General features: G+C 38.1%; 1 protein-coding gene and 1 long non-coding RNA gene across 2 annotated transcripts in view; one reads left to right on the forward strand and one right to left on the reverse strand.

The window, feature by feature from the left end:
- Window positions 1-19,254, forward strand: part of CFAP99 (cilia and flagella associated protein 99) — a 51,687-nt gene extending 32,433 nt beyond the window's left edge. The window contains exons 10-16 of the mRNA XM_032109864.1: window positions 3,139-3,227; window positions 5,496-5,700; window positions 7,440-7,581; window positions 8,726-8,877; window positions 10,936-11,141; window positions 18,270-18,429; window positions 19,033-19,254. Of these exons, the coding sequence (XP_031965755.1) occupies window positions 3,139-3,227; window positions 5,496-5,700; window positions 7,440-7,581; window positions 8,726-8,877; window positions 10,936-11,141; window positions 18,270-18,429; window positions 19,033-19,200 (1,122 nt within the window). The 3' untranslated portion in view covers window positions 19,201-19,254. The remainder of the gene's footprint in view (window positions 1-3,138; window positions 3,228-5,495; window positions 5,701-7,439; window positions 7,582-8,725; window positions 8,878-10,935; window positions 11,142-18,269; window positions 18,430-19,032) is intronic.
- LOC116444452 lies at window positions 17,978-18,332 on the reverse strand. Its single transcript, XR_004240324.1, has 2 exons — window positions 18,241-18,332; window positions 17,978-18,030 (listed from the first exon to the last, which is right to left on the reverse strand). It is a non-coding gene; the product is annotated as an uncharacterized LOC116444452 (long non-coding RNA).
- Window positions 19,255-19,588: the final 334 nt, after the last annotated feature.

Here is a 19,588-nt window from a genome sequence, read left to right on the forward strand (position 1 = left end):
ATGACTGTCTGATACACAATATACAATCAGGCTGGATGTTTGCCTTGTTTCCTTCAGACACATACTGAGGTCATGAAATCCACTATTCTGATTGCTTCTCTTCTAGAATTTTCAAGGGTCAGAGAATTGTAAACATGGAAAGAGCTGTTCAGCCTTAGCAGTGTAATACATGGAAACTCACATTTCTGTTTCTGCAGTAACTGCACTACGGATAATCATCAGTCTTATATAATCTGGCACCTTTCATTTGTTTCAAGTTCTTATGCAGAATAATTTCAGGTGGAATCTGTGCTTGTATTGTGATCTCAAATATCTTGTGAGCAGGTCTGCCTACTCTTTAAAACTATGTACTTAGGTACAGCTCATAAACACTGTGAAAAAATTGATCCTCTGTTTGGGGGACTGGGCATCTGGCAAGCATTTCTAAAGCCTGTCTGGCATTTATAACACACTGAAGTTATCTTTAGTAACAGTATCAGCTACTCAGTCTACTTGCTTACAGTCCAGCAGCATTTAAATTACTGTAAAGTAATAAGATCCCAGTTCATTTTGCACAAAAAGAAGGAGGAAAAAAACCAAACCAGAAAACATTTACATAGTTAAAACAAACACACCGACCTGTAATTACGTGGGCTCAGTTCAAAACTCTGTATATTCCACTGCTCTTCCTGATAATATAAAATAATAAAACTTTTGTGCAGACTAACAAGAGTCAAACCATCTGCCTAAATTGCATCAAGGAAAATATGGATCTGGCATCCTCTGGCATTGATTAGGGCCACTTCTAAAACTTGCTGGTATCTCCTCTAGATGCATAAACAGTTTTATCTTGTCTAAACACATTTGCCTTAAAGGTTGGTTAGGTGATATTCAAGATGCTGCTGTAACTTTCTAGCAGAGATAGGCATATTGTTATTGACTTTTAAGATACTTTCTATTCCTGTTGCCTTCCTGCCTGTGCAACTCTCTGAGTAGACAAATCCTAAGAGGAAGGTTTATCCAAGATGTATATACAAAATTTTAGTCTATCTTCAAATTAATGAAATTATATAATGTTTTAACCAACCAGTATTTTGCTTTCCCCTTTTTAAAACACACACAGTATATGTCTTTTTTTTTTTTCATTTTAGAGACATATATTATGTGCAGCAGCAATTATTTCTCTTGCTGTTCCAAAGTATCTATTCATCCTTTTCACTGGGAGAATGAGACAGTACAAATGCATCATCACTCTGTCTCAGTCTGCCTCTTACTCATATCATATTTGCTCTTTACATTTTTATTGGTTTTGGTGAGCTATTGTATGTTCATTAGGTGGCAATAGTGAATATGATATTTTTCCACAACAATTAGAGTGTTCAGCAATTTTCCCAGTTATTTCCATTTTCTCATCTTGAAAAAAGGGAGGCTATCCCATGACAGGAAGAGAATGAGTAAAATTCAGAGCTTCCTTGATACTATATGACATAGAAGAATCTATTCAGTTATTTTCCTTATACCTGCCTGCATATGTCTTGGGAGTCCTAGTTATTTTGACAATATTGCCATATTTCTGTTTCAATAAACAACCATATTTCTGGTCAATAAACTGTGAAACTGAACTTAAAGGCATTTCCATAATCATTCTTAGTTCAGCTCTCTACCCAAATTATACTTGGTAAATACAGAACATGACATCTGTATACACTGAAAACTGTCAAAAGTATGAAAACATCTACATGTGTCAGAGAAAATGTCTACTCTAAGGAAACATTTTATACACAGTACAGGCGTAAAATGCAAACTGTTCATATAATGCAGAAGGCTTTGAGATGTATTGAGAAGCAGATCAAAAGGTAGAACATCACTGGACATTAAGAAGTCATAGTAAGTCGAACAAAAGAAAAAAATATATTGGTTTGGATTCTTTTCCTAAATTCTTCAAGTTATCATCATTTTATCAAGAAACTGACAAATAATTAATTTTTGTGCATTAAAATATGCTATCTTTGTAAAAACAGTAATTTTACTTAATGAATTCTAGGTGATGGAATGTGTTGCTCTCTCTTCAACCTACCTAATTAATATAAATTATAAAGCATGCTTTTTTCCAGTTAGCTTACGTATTTCAGGAGCCTGAAGTTCATATTTGTGCATACAACATTTGCAGTATGTAGCTTGAGTGATTCTGTGCATCTGTTTCTCAGCTACTCATTAAGTTCTTAATTTGGAATTTAAATATAGGTTTTAATTCTGAACACAGAACTTGTCTGGATTTAAGTAAAATGTGTTATGAATAAGCTTTGTTTTCTGCAGGAATGATCCCAGTTCTTATTCCAGCAGCACTACTTTGCCTTGGTTCAGATCAGGTCTCTTACATGTGTCTGCAAAGGTGACCCATTTTTTCTGAATACCCTACCTGTGCAGGGAACAATTTTAACTGGCAGAGAAATTGATCCCTTCCTCCCTCAGTATTTAGAAGTTGTCTGGGAGTCAGTCTTAACACAGTATTTCAAAGAGTGAACAAAGCAGCCACAGGATCTAGTCCAAGTTACACCATGAGTTTGATTTCTCCTAAAAAGTCTGCATCTATTACTCCTGGAAGCACAAACAATGAAGCCTGAAAGTTGCTGAGAACTGTTCTTCACTTCTACTGTCTAGAAAATGGATATGGCAATGGGTGATTCCAGTTGTCCTGTAAATACTTTTACATTGTAATAGTGATTATTTATAAAATGCTTCTAAGATCTTCTATGAAGGGTGCCGCTTATGTTTTACATCACTGTTTTGGCTAACCGACCGTCTTTCAGAGAGGCAGTTTATTGTCTTTGTCCAAAACAGATGGAATGCCTTTGCACAATGTATATGAGCACTGGAACATATGAAAGGAAGTGAAGACATTCTATGGGATTTAACATGGTCCAAGAGTGATTACAAATTTATAATCCACTTGGAGGACTTTGCTGATTTCTTAAGCAGCCTGAATGGTTTATGAACAGCAGGCAATTTCATTGTGAATGTCAGATTAATGCTAGATGAATGCTTTAAGCAAAATTTATGCTGTCTTGGGTCAATTTATTTAACCCACGGAGATGTTTTTATACTCTGTTTTATGGTTTACATTACTAACTACAGAATATACATTCCCTTTCCTGACAGATTGACAATATACCCATTAAATTAAACACAGCGGCTATTTTGAGGGAGGGTGCCCTCTACCAGAGGAAATTGGAAGAGGAGCTCAAAAGGTATGACTACACTCCACCCAGGACTGCTTTTCACATCCCTGGATATAGGATAATTATCCACATTAAAAATAATTAAGTAAATTCCAGGTAAACTAAACTAATGGATCTTTTGTAAGGCATTCTATTCTATAAAAACAGTTGGCAAATGAAGAGAGAAGTGGACTGAAGAGAAAGCCTACAGTAAAGTCATTCTTTTTATGTAAATGTTGTAGAATGTTACAGTGTTCTGATTTAGCACTCTGGCTAGTGTGCACTTGCAAAGTACAAGATCACTTTTATATTTTTTCCAATTCTCCAGAATAAATAATGACCTGAATACATATCTATTTCTGTGTCCTTTGTACAAGATGCATCTATATTAAGCCAAATAATTTCATATATCTCCATTTTCTTTAATGGTTGTGGTCAACTACATGCCAAATTTGATACTTGAACTTGTTTATATGTATACAAAAAGACCTTTCCATTTCTATCACAGTAAGATACAGCACACTAGGAATGTGCTGTTCCTTAAAGCAAGATAAGCCAAGATCTGAGAATGACAGCAGGACATGTAGGGACAGTGTCCTCACTGATAGCAGTTCCATGGTACCCTGGCAGGCAGCAGGGCAGATCCAGGGACAGACAGCAGGGTCAGTCAAGGGTGCTGTGAAAGTCCAAAGGGATGAATCTGGGCCGAGGTCCAGCCAGGAAGCCAAGTCAAGCAGGCACAGTCAACTCAGCCCCAGGCTGGGTGCAGGCTGCTCTGTGGCATAGCTTAACAAGGACCAAGGCTGTTAACATGGACTTAAATGTGTCTCCTGGGAAGAAACTACACACACACCAACCAGGAGTTTTCATAGCTCTTCCTCACACAGTTCTTTTCACTCCAGTCCCATCCAATGTTAGACAATCACACTGCAACAGAGCTGTCTTTGAACACAAGCACTGAATCCATGGTGGTGGAGAAGGTGGGTAATAAGAGTTTTCAGGTCCTTCTGGTGCATTTAAGGCTCTAAGAAATTCTGACATAAGGATTCCTCTGGCATAAAGAATCCTTATTCAGCAACACAGGTTTTCAGAGGATGTTGACTAGGGAGAGGGTGACTCCTGGAAGGCCACTGCAGGTTGTATTTCATAGCTAGAATCACAGAACATTTTCACTGAAAGCCTTCACGAAGATAAAACTATATCGTGTCATCTTGCATTAGTATTACTTCTAATCTACCTGTCTTAGCAGGCTAAGCACTAAATATAGTTAAATTTTTAAATTTTATATTTTAAATCCTGAAAAGACTGTGTAAGTTTGGATTTGGTCTTTGGACCTAGCAGGTTTTGGTTCATTCATCAGGATTCTAGCAAGTAGATATTATACATCACTCAGGTTCTGTTATCAACTACTCATGTATATTGAAGTTCTTCCGTATTACATACGCTACCGTTCATTCTAGCTGGCAGAATGTGTTCCACTCAGCACAGGAACAGATTTTCCCTGTAACTTGACACTATTTAATATTAGCAAGTTTTAATCTTCAGCTGCATTTAACACAAAACAGATATATATAGATAAATACATATAGATATATAAAGAGATAGATGTATCACAGGTATATGCATTGGGGAGCAGCAGTAGGATGCAATTCACTCCATGTTTGTGTCTGTCCTAGTTATTGGCTCATTCCCTCCTCTGCTGCAGGACTTTGATGGGCCTGCCCCAGGGCTTTGCTATGCTTTTCTCTCTCAGCTGAGCACAAAAAATAGGGATGTGACTTTCAGCTTAACAGCTAAATACTTCTTTGCCTCAATACAGCAATATTATTTAATTGACAAAATACAAAACAGAAATTGTGTTAAGCAGAAGTTTTTTGTTCTCTGTGTTAAAGTGGACAAGAAGATTGCCAAAGGGAAAAGTTATTTGTTCTTTCTACCTCTAAGCAAAGCAGTGCTTTCAGAAAATGTTCATACCTTTAGCCTTATTCTCTCTGCTCCTTACGAGAATCCATACATAGATAAAGTTTGCCCTCTCTTAGGGCTTTGATTACTGAAAACTTTCAGGTCCATGCCCTATGCACTTTCTTCCAGTCTGGCTTTCTCAGGCTTTCCACATAGTAGGAACACCTCTTAGACTGGAACTAAAATGTATCTGACAAAGGACCTTGTGATGATTGCCTTTTTCTCTGCAGAGATTAAACACTTTCTATCAAAGACTACTGGAAATGTTTTACAAACCCAGGCAGGGCTACAAAGCCACATCCCAAGAATAGTACACTCTTTTTTCCTCTCTTGCAGAATTGAAAATTTGCAACAAGGGGCTGGAGACCCATCTGAATTCTTGGAATGGCAGAAACAGATGCGCGGAAAAGATTTGGAAGAACAGCTGGCTGAAATAGAGTGTAGGAGGCTTCAAGGAAAACTGAGTCATGAAGAGGCAGTTCTAGCCCGTCAGAACGTAATTCAAGAAAATAAGAAGAAAGCTGATCTCTTGAGAGAAAAGGTAATACATACAGGGATGCTCAAATCTTGCTGACCTCCAATCTGTGCAAAACATAACAGAGATGATACTTATTATAAGAAGGTGTAAAAGTTCTATGCAGTATCTTTGCTCACTGGAGTCTGTAAACAAAGAGAAAAGAGTGCTATAACTTTCAGATACAGCAGTGCTTATACACTGAAGTACTTTTTGCAAGTGTTTGATTTGATTAACACTTATGAAGTAAATTGAATAAAAACAGGTCAAAGCATGGTCCACTATATTCTGTCCTTATGCAAACCCTTTTTGAACAGACACTGAGATACTAAGCACCATTAGCAATGAAATCAACCATATATAACTGATTTCTTTATCTTGTTAAAATAAGAGCCACAAATATGAAAGAATTTGTTTTCATAAATGGATATAATTCAATTTACTTCGTATTATTTGACACATCTAGATCTGTCTTAGGGGAAAATTCAGGCAGACAACCCTCTCTGGACCCATCTATATGGAAAACTGAGTATTTATGCCAAGAAATATTTTCACACTGTTTTCAATCTGGCGAATCACAGTTTCTCAAAATCATTGCCAGATCTTTTCGCTATTTTCACAAATCACATTACATTTTCCCAGTGCTTTTCCTATAAAATAAATAGGTGATCAAGAGTCAACAAATACTATAGATTTTAAACTTTTCATAGCCACTATCACGGGCTTTTCTTTTCTATTAGTCCAGTTTGTTGCTACACCCTCTAGCCCAGTACTTGTCTCTTGACCATCTCTCAAATGTCTGTGAAGTGTCTCAACAACGTAAAATGGGACCACAAATGTAAAAAATTTTCATAAAGACCATGCTGAAAAAGGAACATTTGCTTGTTGAGCTCCTTTTCTGTCCTATAAAACCTTTCAATCTTTTTTGTCATTGAGTCTTCATATTTGTTTAGAAAGACTATAGCAAGAAGTTAAAGTGAACCCCGGTATGTACAACTGAGGATACTGTGATCATTCACACTCATTCCAAAATTATTGCAATTGTTATAATCACTTCAACTTCAGAGCATATGTGTTTTATTTGTTAGCAGAAATGTCCCAAAATGAACAGATTTGGGGATGTGCAAATAAAGCTTGTTCTAACCTGACCAATTCCACCTAGCTCCCTTTGCTTGTCACCAAGCAGGGCATTTCATCCTTATGCAGATCTCGAAGGGTACTGAGCACCAATTGCCCTTTCACCAATGTTCAGCTCTTGTGCTGACCCTCTTCCTTTTCCAGAGTTTTAAAACTCTGGTCTTCCATCTGAAATAGGAAGAACAGCAAGGAATCTAGTGTGGAAAAATCCATTTTCCTGTTTTTTGTTCCTTTCCTCTGACAAAGAAAGGAACATGATACCTAAAAGTGGACTTTACATTACAGAGCTACGACTTGGGCCCAAGAAGTTCCTGCAGGCACACAACCAGCAGTGTATTAGATTTGCACACTTCCTGCTGTCTCACAAACAGAAATTACTCTTTCTGTCTGCTCTTGGAAACATAGGAGGGAATCATGGAAAATAGCAGTACAAATGTCATGCAAGGCAGTTGTGTGTAAATAAAACACAGAAGAAGGGAGCTTAAATCTGGGTCTCTATCTTGTCCCGTGCTACTTTTGTGGATGATGTAATAGTTTGAATCCAATTGTCCTTGCCCTGTTTCAATGATTTGAGGCACTCAGATCACCAGTTATCAGGAGTTGTATTCACCTGTTTATTTGTGATTTAGAAAGCAGAGCTGATGCACCTGTATGCAGAGAAACGTCTACAGGAACAGAAAGAAATGAAAGAGCTGGTGGAACAGGTCACAGAAGGACACAAGAATGTAAAGCAAGTAAAAGCAAAGATCCAGGAATACAAACAACAGATAGGTATTTATATATTGCCAGAAAAATGAGAGGTGATGCTAAATATCCCCAAATTACTTCCTCTTTCTTTTAGTGGGCCAATTACAATTTTTACAGAAGGGAAATTGAAATTGAGGGCAAGATTCCCATGTATGTATGAATATGAGTTCAGGAATCAAATGGTAATGGGTAGATCAGAAACTCTAAGCTACTGGTCATGGGAATTACTCTTTGTTTAAGTGGGAGAAATGCATCACTAATGTTCTGCAACCAGTTTTCCTTCCATCTAAAAGTAGCACATGTAAATGACTCTACTTTTTGTCAAATGCAGTTATGAAGCTCAGATTCTTGTGATTTGTATTATTTTGCCCAACAACTGCCATGAAAGAATCATGGCCCAAGATTGTTGTCTTCTCCAGAAAAGACCATCCAGAGAAGACTGTAACTAAGGAAAGTCATCTTTGAGAAGGACGATATCCCAAGGGAGAAGGATGTTGCAAATCCAAGACAGACAGGATAAAGGGAAATAGGATAAAGGGAAATAATGTTACTCATCCTATCCTTAAGAAAAATCTTCAGTTAATTCACTAGCCAGTAAAGCCCAGGCTGTTCAGCTGACATGGCTGTACATATCCAGTACAGTGCCATGTAACATCTACTGTATGAACAGACTGCCTCTAGGTGGGCATATTTTGGTGAGCAGACTTCTCTGCCTGTGTGTCTCCATATTTGTACTCATAAGGATTGAGGCAGGGAGAGAGTGTTAGCCACCCCAAAATGGACTAGCAGAGCCTACCAGCCTTTGCAATTCAGTCATTTCTAGGATATACATAGCTTGAAAGACTATGAATATTTTCTATTGTATAATATCCTTTTATTAAGTAATGAAACAGTATGCACAAATGAGAACAGAAATTACAAAGCAGTAATTCAAAGTGTCTGTGTATGTATATAGTACGTTTATGTGCTGAATAGGATAGATGGTGGAGGTGGGAAGTACTCATTTGTTTCTTTAATGATTCCTCCCACCGAAGCCAGACTGTTCCCTCAAGTACCTTTAGATCAGTAGTATTATTATCATTATTCACGAATGCATATGAATTTCCTTCAGATGGACTACTTGTTAAAATAGGCAAACAGCTAACTGAGATTAATTCTTATCTTTCAGTTCAGCAAGTTTGTGAAAAAAGTGAAGAACTTCTCCGGCAAGCTTTAGAAGAAGAAGAGGAAAAGAACAGGAAAAGATACGAACTAATTCAACAAATACGAGCTATCGAGTCTATACCTAACATCAGACACAAGTTTGTTGACTTAACAGAGGTAAGCTCAAAAGGAAAAACTACTGTTTTTACATAAATGTGTACTGTGTATGTTCAAAGGGATTGTGTACTGCAGATATATAGGTATATATACCCTTTTGCAAAACATTTCCCTTTCACTTCCTGTGAATACAACTTAATGGTCACTGACTAGTTTAAACTAGAAGCAAAGTATTATGGCACTTACCATTTGCAAATCATTTTAAAGTGAAAACTGAGAAGGAGATTACAGTATCATCAAGTCTGGAAGAGAGCTGCAATATCATCCAGTCCAACTGTCAACCCAGAACAACCATAATACTATTTCATCAACCTATGGTAGTACATCTTTTTCAAAAGCACATCTTTTTATGTAAAAATAAAGACTGCATAAGACTGAACTCTTTTAGCAATTGTCTACTGATGCTACTGGTGACCATTGTTTAGGTGATTGGCAGACATGCAGAGTATGGAAGCAGAAACCACTGAGACAATATCACACAACCGGCCTTTCAGTGAAAAACCAGCGATGATCTCTTGTTACTAACTCAACTTTTGGAGCTTTAGGAAAAGAAGCTATGGGGACCAAAACTGCTGGAAATCTTCCAGCAGTAGAAATCCAAGCCTGGTTGTTTGTCATATTCTATTTTGTGGCTTTATTGCCCCTGGCCACTTATCTCCCACTCCCCTTATTTTCTTCTTCATCTCTCTTGGCTTTCCATCTGTTTCATGGACCACTGCTCAGAAGAGCCAGAGAATGAACACTGGAGGATGAGCACCTGACTATACTACTTATATGGCATCCCAGGCCAGAGAAGAGGAACTGAATTGCAGTCAATTCTTGAAGGCAAACTGAACATCTGAGCATCTATCTATGATGGAGCATCCTTCTCTTTTCCAGTTTCTTTTCCTTCCCCTTCATGTTCAGTTTTGGCAAAAGCTCACAAGCAGAAAGGTCACTACTATTCTGTCAACAACTCACTCAGTATTCAATAAAAGGAGGATTTTTTTTAACATGCTATGGTACAAGGCATGCACCAAAGGTGTGTACCAAAACTATGTTAAGATAGACAAAAGAATATTAGTTGGAGTGGAATGGATTAAATTTTGCAAAGAAAGCTACACAGGAGCTCACTATTTGTGTGGGTTTATGCAAGTTTTCCATACATGCAGGCGAAATGAGATTGTAGCAAGGTGAGTGTTGCTCTTTATTCCCAAGTAACAAGTGATAGGACAAGATGAAATGGCCTCAAGTTGTATCAGGGGAGGTTTATATTGGGTACTAGGAAAAATTTCTTCCCAGAAAAAGTTGTCATGCATGGGAACAGACTGTCCAGGGCAGTGGTTGAGTTGCAATCCCTGGAGATGAGAAGTGGCACTTAAGGACATGGTTTAGTGGTTGGCTTGAACAAAGTATATGTAAGAGCAAGGGCCAAAAATTTAAAGCCTTCACAAAGCTGTTTGGAAATTATCCATCTTTGTTTGCAAACTAAGGTGCAGAAGTCTCTCATTAGATCTCAGAATCTCATTATCACTCGCACTGCAAAGTGGATATTAAAAAGCCTTCATTAAACATTCAGGTTTGAATATTTTAAATTTGTGCATTAAGATCTGAACTTTCTGGGCACAAAGCATTGTTTAGTCCCAGTCATTTCAGATAAAAATAGTAGATACCATTATAGATCAAGTGCATACTTTGGAAATAGATAAATACAAAAAATGTGTATTTTTTAGTGTAAAGTCTGTTCTGGTTTCACACATTAAAAAAAAAAAGTAGATTTACACATTTTTTAAATTCAAAATTCTAATTAAAAGTCAAGTAGAATTTTTTGGAGAGCAAATACATTGTATTTATGATTAATCTTCTATATATTTTCCAATGCTTTTTCTTTAAATGTTTTATGAAAGATATGCTCTAGATTTTAAAAACAGTTTTTAAATACCAGTTGGTTTAGGACCATCCCTATATTTCTGGAAGTCAGAATATTTTCAGCATGGATTGGAACACAATCAAAATATTTCATTTACTCTCCCCTTGGTATTTACAGTGTTATTTAAACCTATATTTCGCGTTCTCTAGACTGGTGGCCATGGTTTATTTGGTGAAATGTCAATAGTGGAACTACGTGAACGCCTCGCCCTACTCAAGGAAGCACAGAAGGCAGCAGAGGAAGAGAAGAGAGACCAGATAATTCATGAAAAACAAGCTAAGGAACAACTTCTTCTAGACAAACTGGACCAGATTTCCCAATTCAGAGCAGAACTTGGACGAGCAGCTGCTTTAAAGTCAGTATAAAACAGCATGTGACATTTAAGACATTGCAACTTTGTTAATATTTTGCCAGCCCTTGAGGAGGAGAACAAGTACAGAGCAAAATACAGCCCTTTTATAAATCAGTATGACTTTTGTCAAGGATTACACTGGAGCCAGGATTTCCTTTTAATTCTTGAAAATAATTTTCATCATATTTAACAAATCTTTTTCATCATTTATGGTTGAAGATACTCCATAGGCTAGTGTTGACAGTATTGCCCCAGGATTCAGAGCCAATAATATATATTTAGAAAGAAGTTTTGCCTTTTTTCTGTTCCTTTTCAGCTAATCAGAACTAATTTGATGTTACTAGAATCATTCTAGCTTGCCACTTAAAGTTTTTCTCATTCTCATCTGAACCAAGATTAGGGCTGTAATTTTCTTCCTTGAATTTCATCTGTAATGTGAAAAGGAAGGTCTTATTCTAGAAGTTAAAAATATTTTAGGAAGATTTTGTGATGGCAATAATAAGTTGGAAATTAAATACATTATAGCATTAGATCAAAAGGGAAATTCTTTGCTTACAGACTCTCTGATGAAATTCTGCATTCATTATTAATATTTATTATTAATTAGAATATTTATTAATCATTGTCATAAAGTATCCATAACCATCAAAGATGCTTCACATATGCAGAAGACAGGGTCCCTTCCACATAGGTTTTAAAATCTAAGTTAAAGCTATTTACAAATAAAGCTGAGCAGGAAGAAAGCCTGTGTAGAAGTGTACATGGCACACCTCTTGACCATTTTTTACTGCATCTTAAATATTTGCCACTGTTTTCTTTCAAATTGTCTTTCATATTTCCAATTTGTGGCTTTGAGAGATAAGTCCTTGTCTTGCCATATTTATTTTGCAAACTGATGTTCAGGCTGACATTAGGAAGACGTATTCTATCAGGCTACAAACACATGTTTTTAGACATGTCTTAGGTTCATGTTTATTGCCTGAAGGTGGCTTCTCAGAGTTCAATTCATGTTATTCATTTATCATCCAGTTCCACATCTCAGTTACAGAAGGGAGTATTGATGTATTCCTTTCACTAGTTTTCACTCGTCTCAGCTCTAATTTGATTTGTTGCTGATAGTTAATCTCCAAAGACTGGGGTTTTACTATGATAGTATTTAAGAAGACAGTTTAATGTGTTTAATGAATCAATAACTGCAGCTGCAGTGGATTGACTGCACAGATCAGTGACCTTCTTTTCTATGGCATGTATCAAGAAAAGATTTTAAGACTTAAGAACCTGAAATGGAGTTGGAGCTGGAAATACACTCTCGTTGCTAAACACTCAGTATTTTGAAAGCCTGTGCGAGCAACTTAAGCCACTGCTTTCCATTAGAGATGCAAACTAAGCATTAAGAACTTGTGTGCTACATAAAACCTGTTTCACTAGTACCTGCTTAAAGAATCGTCTGTTCTTCTAGATGTGCAGTCTGTGAATTTTGTATAGGGCTGGGTTCCTTTAAACTACACTCTTTGGCTTAATTCAGAACTAAAACTCTTCTGATCCCAAAATAAGCTGTGCTTGAATGAGAAGCTTTGATTCACTTTTTGTTCTGTCATTTGAAGTGTTTTTTAGAACAGACCAGCATGCCAAAGATAGTAGAATCCAAATTAAATTATATACTACATTTCAAGCTTCTGAATCAATCAATCAGTCAGTCTGGTCAGATTCTTGATAAGTTATACAGTAATTTTAATGGAGCCCTGTTTGCTTTCTAAATGAAGAAATACAATGTTTCATTATAGATGTTAGAAGACATTTTCCTTTCATAGTTCCTAGGCATAAATTTATGTGTGTAACTTGGAAGTAACTCCTATAAAAAGGCATCATCATAGTATACCAAAAATGTTGTTCTTTGGGAGTGTATTTCATGCATTTTCATCCAGAATCCAAATCTCTGGTGTTATTTCTGTTAATACAGAAATATGGCTTGCTGGCCACGGCATTTACAAATACTAGACACTTTCATGCAGTTTTTATTTCTCTCTATAGAAACTATGGGCTCTGTGTATTAAACCTTATTTGCAGACCTTGAATCCTAAAATACCTCTCAAATCAGTGTGAGTGATTAATTGTTTGGGCTCTATTCTTGATATGTTGCACAGGAGATGTAAAATTTTTATGTTTACAGAATTGATTCATCATTATAGGGGTAGACTAGCAAATCTTACCAATGGTCCTCATAAGTTAGCCTTATGCATCAGTATAAAATTACATGTTAGATCTTAAATTGCATATATTGAAGGCTATTGCTAATCAGCTAAAGTATGGCAGCTAAACTGCTGAACAAACATGCTTTGGTGACAGCTGGAGTTTAATCTCTAACTTACTAAGCAGGTTCCTTTCAATATCATTTACAGACATACATCTACACAAAAGAAGCACATTGTGCAAGCATATAATGAGCTATATTAAACAAAATAGGAAATGGAACATGAAAAATTACAGAGACATTGGCCTTTAATAGACTGCAAGCCATGACATCTATCACAGCAGTGGCTTTGTGAGTGCTTGCAGGATGGTATATATGCAGGATGTCCCTTTAACTGCTAGAATTTCACACAGTTTGAAAATCAGCACTGTCATTGAAGTGGACAAGCAATTCTGTTCTCAGCTTTTTCGAGCACCAGCAGATTTGTATGTGTTTGAACACATGCTAATGTACTCAAGTGACATGCTTGTGTACTTGAAATGACGCCTTAGGTTCCCCTAAGGTTCTGTCAGAGGAGAGTGGCACTAATCCTCCTTGACTTCCTTGTATGTGAGGAAGGTGTACAGACTCCCAGAGCTCAAAAGTTCCCTACTTCCCCATCTCACACTGGGGTAATGGTGTAGCACGCTGGGCTCTCAGCACTGATGGTGCTCTCAGCAATGATGGTGTGTTTGCTAAGATGGCAAAGCACTCCTTTCTCTCCCTGCCACTGCCAGTGCTCAAACCCCTCCCTGACAAGGGGCACTGACCACACACACTGAGAGGAGTGTAACCCCTCTCTCTTGGCCTGAACTGGGAAAGGGTGGGCATAGTGTGAAGGCAGCCAAAGGAGGAAAAGGAGGAGAAAGAGAAGAAGGAAGAGGAGGAAATGAGTTCTTCACTATCATTGAAACGGAAGGGGGAAATTCAACAGCAATGACAGATCAGAAACATGAAGACGAGAAGAGATGCTGTAAAAAAAACAAAGCCAGGCTTTTCTCAGTGGTGACCATTAAGATGACAAGAGGAGTATCAGGAAACCCTTTTTACTGTGAAGATGATCAAGCATTGGCACAGCTTGTCCAGAGAGGCTGTGGAGTTTCCATCCTTAGAGGTGTTCAAAAGCCATCTGGACACAGACCTGGGCAACCAGCTCAAGGTGGCTCTGCTTAAACAGATGGGAGTAGTCAAGATAACCCCCACAGGTCCCTTCCAGACTCAGCCATTCTGTGATTCAGTGACTGAACTTTGATTATACAGCTTCAAAATTTTTACTTCAAATAAGGAGAACACTGTTATGAATAACAATCACTTCCCCACCTAAAATTAGGTGCCTAATAAGTTAATTGTTTTGGGAGGGAGTCAGATTTTGAGTGCTTAAATTACTCACGTTAGTACAAAATAGTAATCAGTCTAATAGTGTAGTGTTCTTATATGTCAAAATAGTGACTGCCTTAACAATGAATTGTTAACAGTGAATTGTTAACAGTTAGATACATTCACTTTGCTAACTGCAGTAACTTAGAATTATATGGACAGAAAGAGGCAAGGTACTGCGAAGTACAGACAGTCCTACTCACTGAGACTATGAGAAAATTAAAAAAAATGTTTATTGCACTGTAAGTAATTCTGCTATTAAAAAATATTTGTGTTTATTGCACAAGACTCCTTTTTGTAAGCTGAACTTATAAATACAGTCCTACCTGCTTGATATTTTGGTGCCTAGAATGGCCAAGTGGTCATTTTTGCTCCACCTCCTACAAGTATTGAGTCAGTTAAGAGCTGTCATACATCTACCTCTTTATATTTTTGATGCAAAACTGGAGTTTGAAAATGTAAATGAAGAGCCAAATATAGATTATAGGAGGAAACCTCTGTGCAAATCTTCAAATTCGTCATTTTTTAAATATAGCTGAGAAGAATTTTCATCAATTATCACATAATTTTCTATTGATCTGGAGAGGATTTTTCTGTGTCCTAGTCCATTCTGACTGGCTGTTACCTTACTTCCTTAGGAAATACATGATATGAGGTGACAGAGATCATAAGAGGTTTTTCTATCCTGAGTCCTCAAAGTTCTCAACTGACCACAGAAAACCAGAACTTTAAAATTCCTTTTTTCATTCCTTCCCCTCTTGGAATTTCTGTTATGATATGGTGTAGCATGTGAAAAACTATGGGATTGGCAGCTTTTTGGAATAGTGTAGAGGACTGACACAAGACTACATGTAGAAGTGGAATGAATATTACTCTGGGAATAAGCAACTATTTACAATGTTAATACAGAAGCAGCTGCTGCTCCTTCATGATGTTAAACTTCTTGACAGATTTCCTTTAATTGTATTTACAAGAATCTGGATTTGCATTTTAAGGAAAGGTTTGTTGTTTATTCCAACTGACAAGATTTAATCATCAAGTATTTACTTAAAAACCTTACTGTTATATTCTCCTATATCCTTTGGAATGCAATGCCTGATACAGTGCAAGTAGAAATAAACCCATGTCCTCAATTAGATTAAGTGATAGTACACAATTTTTAGATTTACAGTACAGTGTTAAAAATTAATCTCGGTGTAGCAGAGTATATCACAGTCTCAAAGAGGATAAGGAAATGTTATCCTAACCAGATAGCATGACACAAGGAGCAGAGAGGTTCAGGAAGTGTCTCAGGAAAGCAATTGGAGACGAGAAGCCAAGCTTAACTGCATCCCTTATTCAGAGTTCACAGTCACATTTCAGAATGTAAACATAGGTCATATTTCCCCTTCATCTAGTTCCTGAGGATTTGGGGATCTCTAGTCTGGAATGGCTGCACTGAGGAAACCTGCTGGCCACCGAGTTTCCTACAAGCAGAGATAAAGCTAACAAAGTGGGCAAAAGCCATCTCTCCCAAGATGAAAAAAGTGTTTGGATCCTTGGATTCTTTATACAGACACTTTTTAAAGGCAAATTGGTGGGTTTAGAATCAGAAGGAACTTCTTCCTTCTTCCTCATTCTGCCAGAATTCTTGAAAAGAATGTGTCTTATACTGAAAAACACCCAAGATATAAGGAAAGAGTTCAATTGTAAAACATTTCTCTTCAAAAGGAAACTTGTCCTGTGAAACTTGTCCTGCCACTGGCAGAATGACAGCTACAGAATCAGCTGGACAGTGCCCTGGTGCATTTTACTCTGGGCCATTTGGAGTCTTTATCTGGTTTCCAATAAAAGCAATTGTAATGTTGCACCACTGAAACATAAAAGACCTTTTAGAAAGCTGTCGCAATGACCGCCACTGACCACTGCCCAGGCTAGCTCCTGCGGTGTGCGACAGGAGTGGGGAGCAGCTGGAGGCTCTCGGCTTCAAAGCTGCTCCTCGGGAGCTCAGCTCTGCCCAGGGGAGCTGAAGCTCCAGGCACAGTGGCTGTCAGCAGTCCGGACAAGGGAGAGAATAAAAAGTACCAAGGAGGCTTACCACACGGGATAACCCAAGTCTACTGGAGACAACTCCCAAGAGACAAGCCTCGAGGAGCCCCAGGGAACCTCTTATAAAGGGAGGTGTTACAATGGGGATGGCTTAAGTGGGGACCAATAGAAATCTCTAAGGGAGGGATATGGACGAGGACAGACATTTCCTTGGGCCAATAGCCTCAAGCGGAGGAGGGAAAGGGATCACATGCCCCAATGGGGCATCGAGGTTTAGGGGATTTCCAAAGGGGGAGGTATCCGGAGGGGTAGGGTCTCGGGGGATTGATGGGGACCATATAAGGGTAAATTGGGAGGTTTCAGATGATGGACACTGGACCTTCGGGAACAACAGGAGGGGTTTGGGTGATTGATAGGGAGAGAGCCAGAACAAGGGGAGGAGAACAACCATGTAGGGAGCACCGGGGAGCGGCTTGGGTCTGGGGGAAACCAACTGGGAATAGGAGTGGGGAAGGTAGGGATGAACCATTGGGGTACAGAAAACTAATATAAAAATACAATAAAGGTATCTCATCACCACAATAAAACTAACTTTGCCAGCTGTACCTAGCAGATCTAACATGGCTATACAATTGTGTGCATTCCTTGGAGGATCTGACACTTCCTTTACTTCTAAATCTGGCCAGAGAATCACAGCTTCTCATGACATAATATTAACTCTACAATTTGATCTTACTAAGCTAAATTCAAAGTCAATGTTGAATAAAAGAGAAAGTTGGATATTAAGTGAGTCACTATGTAACATGGTGTAACCTACATGGAGAAGTTGTGAGTAAATTGTGCCAATTAGGTGAAAGTATGAAAACCAGCTAAAATGTAAATTCCAGAGGACAGAAAAGTGGGGACAATAGAAGAGAAGGAAAAAGGAAGGCTAAGAAATAACCTCTCTGTTATGCCTTAATTTTATGCTGCACATGTTGCTATCAATTTATGTTCACACAGAGCAGCTAACCTTAATTAATACATCACCATCCCATTGATTCTGTATCTGGGCATTGGGATTACACAGAAAAGAATATCTTTTATTTGCCAAGGAATACAGCAATCAAGATGAATACTAATGATCACATAAGGAAAACTCCATAGTTTGCACAAGCAAAGAGCTGTGGTATCATTCCAGGTTCTGCACTTTTTTTTTTTTTTCTGAAGAATGTCATGTCAGGCTTGAAATACCCCAGATATTGTCATCATGGCATCCTGTGGGAAAAAAATATCCTATACGGTTTAGTAATGCTGTTCTGTAAACAAGAAGAGGCAAGTTGTGAGTATCACATTAAAGATATATGATTTAAATATATGATTTATATAGTATGAGTCTAGCTGGTTCTCAGAAGCAAGAGCAAATTCATCATTACCAAGGTAATATGTGCTCACATGGACTTATTCTGTGGGATGATATTATTTTACCTTCTCATTGTATCTTTTTGACTTTTCAGGCAAGAAGAAAAGAAAAAGTCCCAGTCTGGTGAAAGGCCCACGAAAGATGAACGCATTTTAAACCTGCAGAAGAAGATTGCAGAAAAAACAATGGAGCGTAAAAAGCAAGAAGGACTCTTAAAGATTATCCCCCAGAAAACCAGAATCGTGTCAAACAAGGTCTGGTTATTACATAAGGAGAAAAGCTCTGCAATAGACCTGCTGTTCACAGACCTTTGCTCAACTGCCAGCACTGGCAAGGGGGCAGAGGCAGATGGTGCCATACATGGCTGGCAATAGCAACACCCTGCCTCCTGCATAGGCACAATTTCTCCAGCCGTGGCCTTGACCTCACCTTTTTGTCACACATTCTGCTACCACAGAGCAGGGCTCATCCATTCAACACCTGCCTTCCCGCTCTTACCACCACACTTACCCCATCAAGACAGCATCTTACCCCCTCTCCAACTCTTGTCTTTCCCAGCTTTCCCATCGCACCAAATTGGGATGCTCACCCCTGCTCTCACCCAAGGCATGTTACAGTTTATCATTCCCATGGTTTTGTGGAGAGTTGCAGCAGTGTTTAAGTCATCCTAAACTGGGCAACCCACTCCACTTACCTTTCTATTCATCATGCTAAGTTTGATGTTAACAAGTTTCCCAATCGTTAGCAAACAAACCATGTTGTCAGCCAGCAGGATTGTCAAATAGAAGTTCAATGTATTCTCTAAAGAGAACCACTGTATCACCTGCAGTCTGATCATCTCTGTGTCTTCCCTGCAGGATTCTTTCCAATGGAACCATTGGAAAGAACTGGAAGAGAGTCGGGAAAGACAGTTCAGAATCCTTCAGCATGGCTTCATGGACAGAGAAGCAGCTCAGAAAAGGGAGCTCATTGCAGCAGCAAGAAGTGGAGCCAAAGCCTGTGTATTGCGCTCTGATCTAAAATAAAATACATTTGGAACAAATTCAGGCCTGCTGGAAATATCCCAGTGTACCTATTCACTACAAGGTTGAGTTTTATTCTTTATTTTACCTTTACAGTATGATTAGAAAAATGTGGGTCTTACAGGCACAATAGAATAAAATGGGGGGGGGGGGGGGGGGGTGTAATAGAATTTATGTTATTTTATAATGATATAATGGTTAATTATATAATGATTTTTTCTGCTAGAATCAAAAGCTTTAAGAAACTGAAACTTTATTATCAGAGCTCCTACAGCATAATGGCAAATATCTGGGTAAGAATGTCGAGACCTGTATTTCTGGTTTTGTATATTATGCCATGGTTTGCTACGCTCATTTTTCCAAAAGAAAAAGATGAGGGCAAACCCCAAGG

The sequence above is a fragment of the Corvus moneduloides genome, chromosome 5 (assembly GCF_009650955.1).
Source record: "Corvus moneduloides isolate bCorMon1 chromosome 5, bCorMon1.pri, whole genome shotgun sequence".
NCBI lineage: Eukaryota > Metazoa > Chordata > Aves > Passeriformes > Corvidae > Corvus > Corvus moneduloides.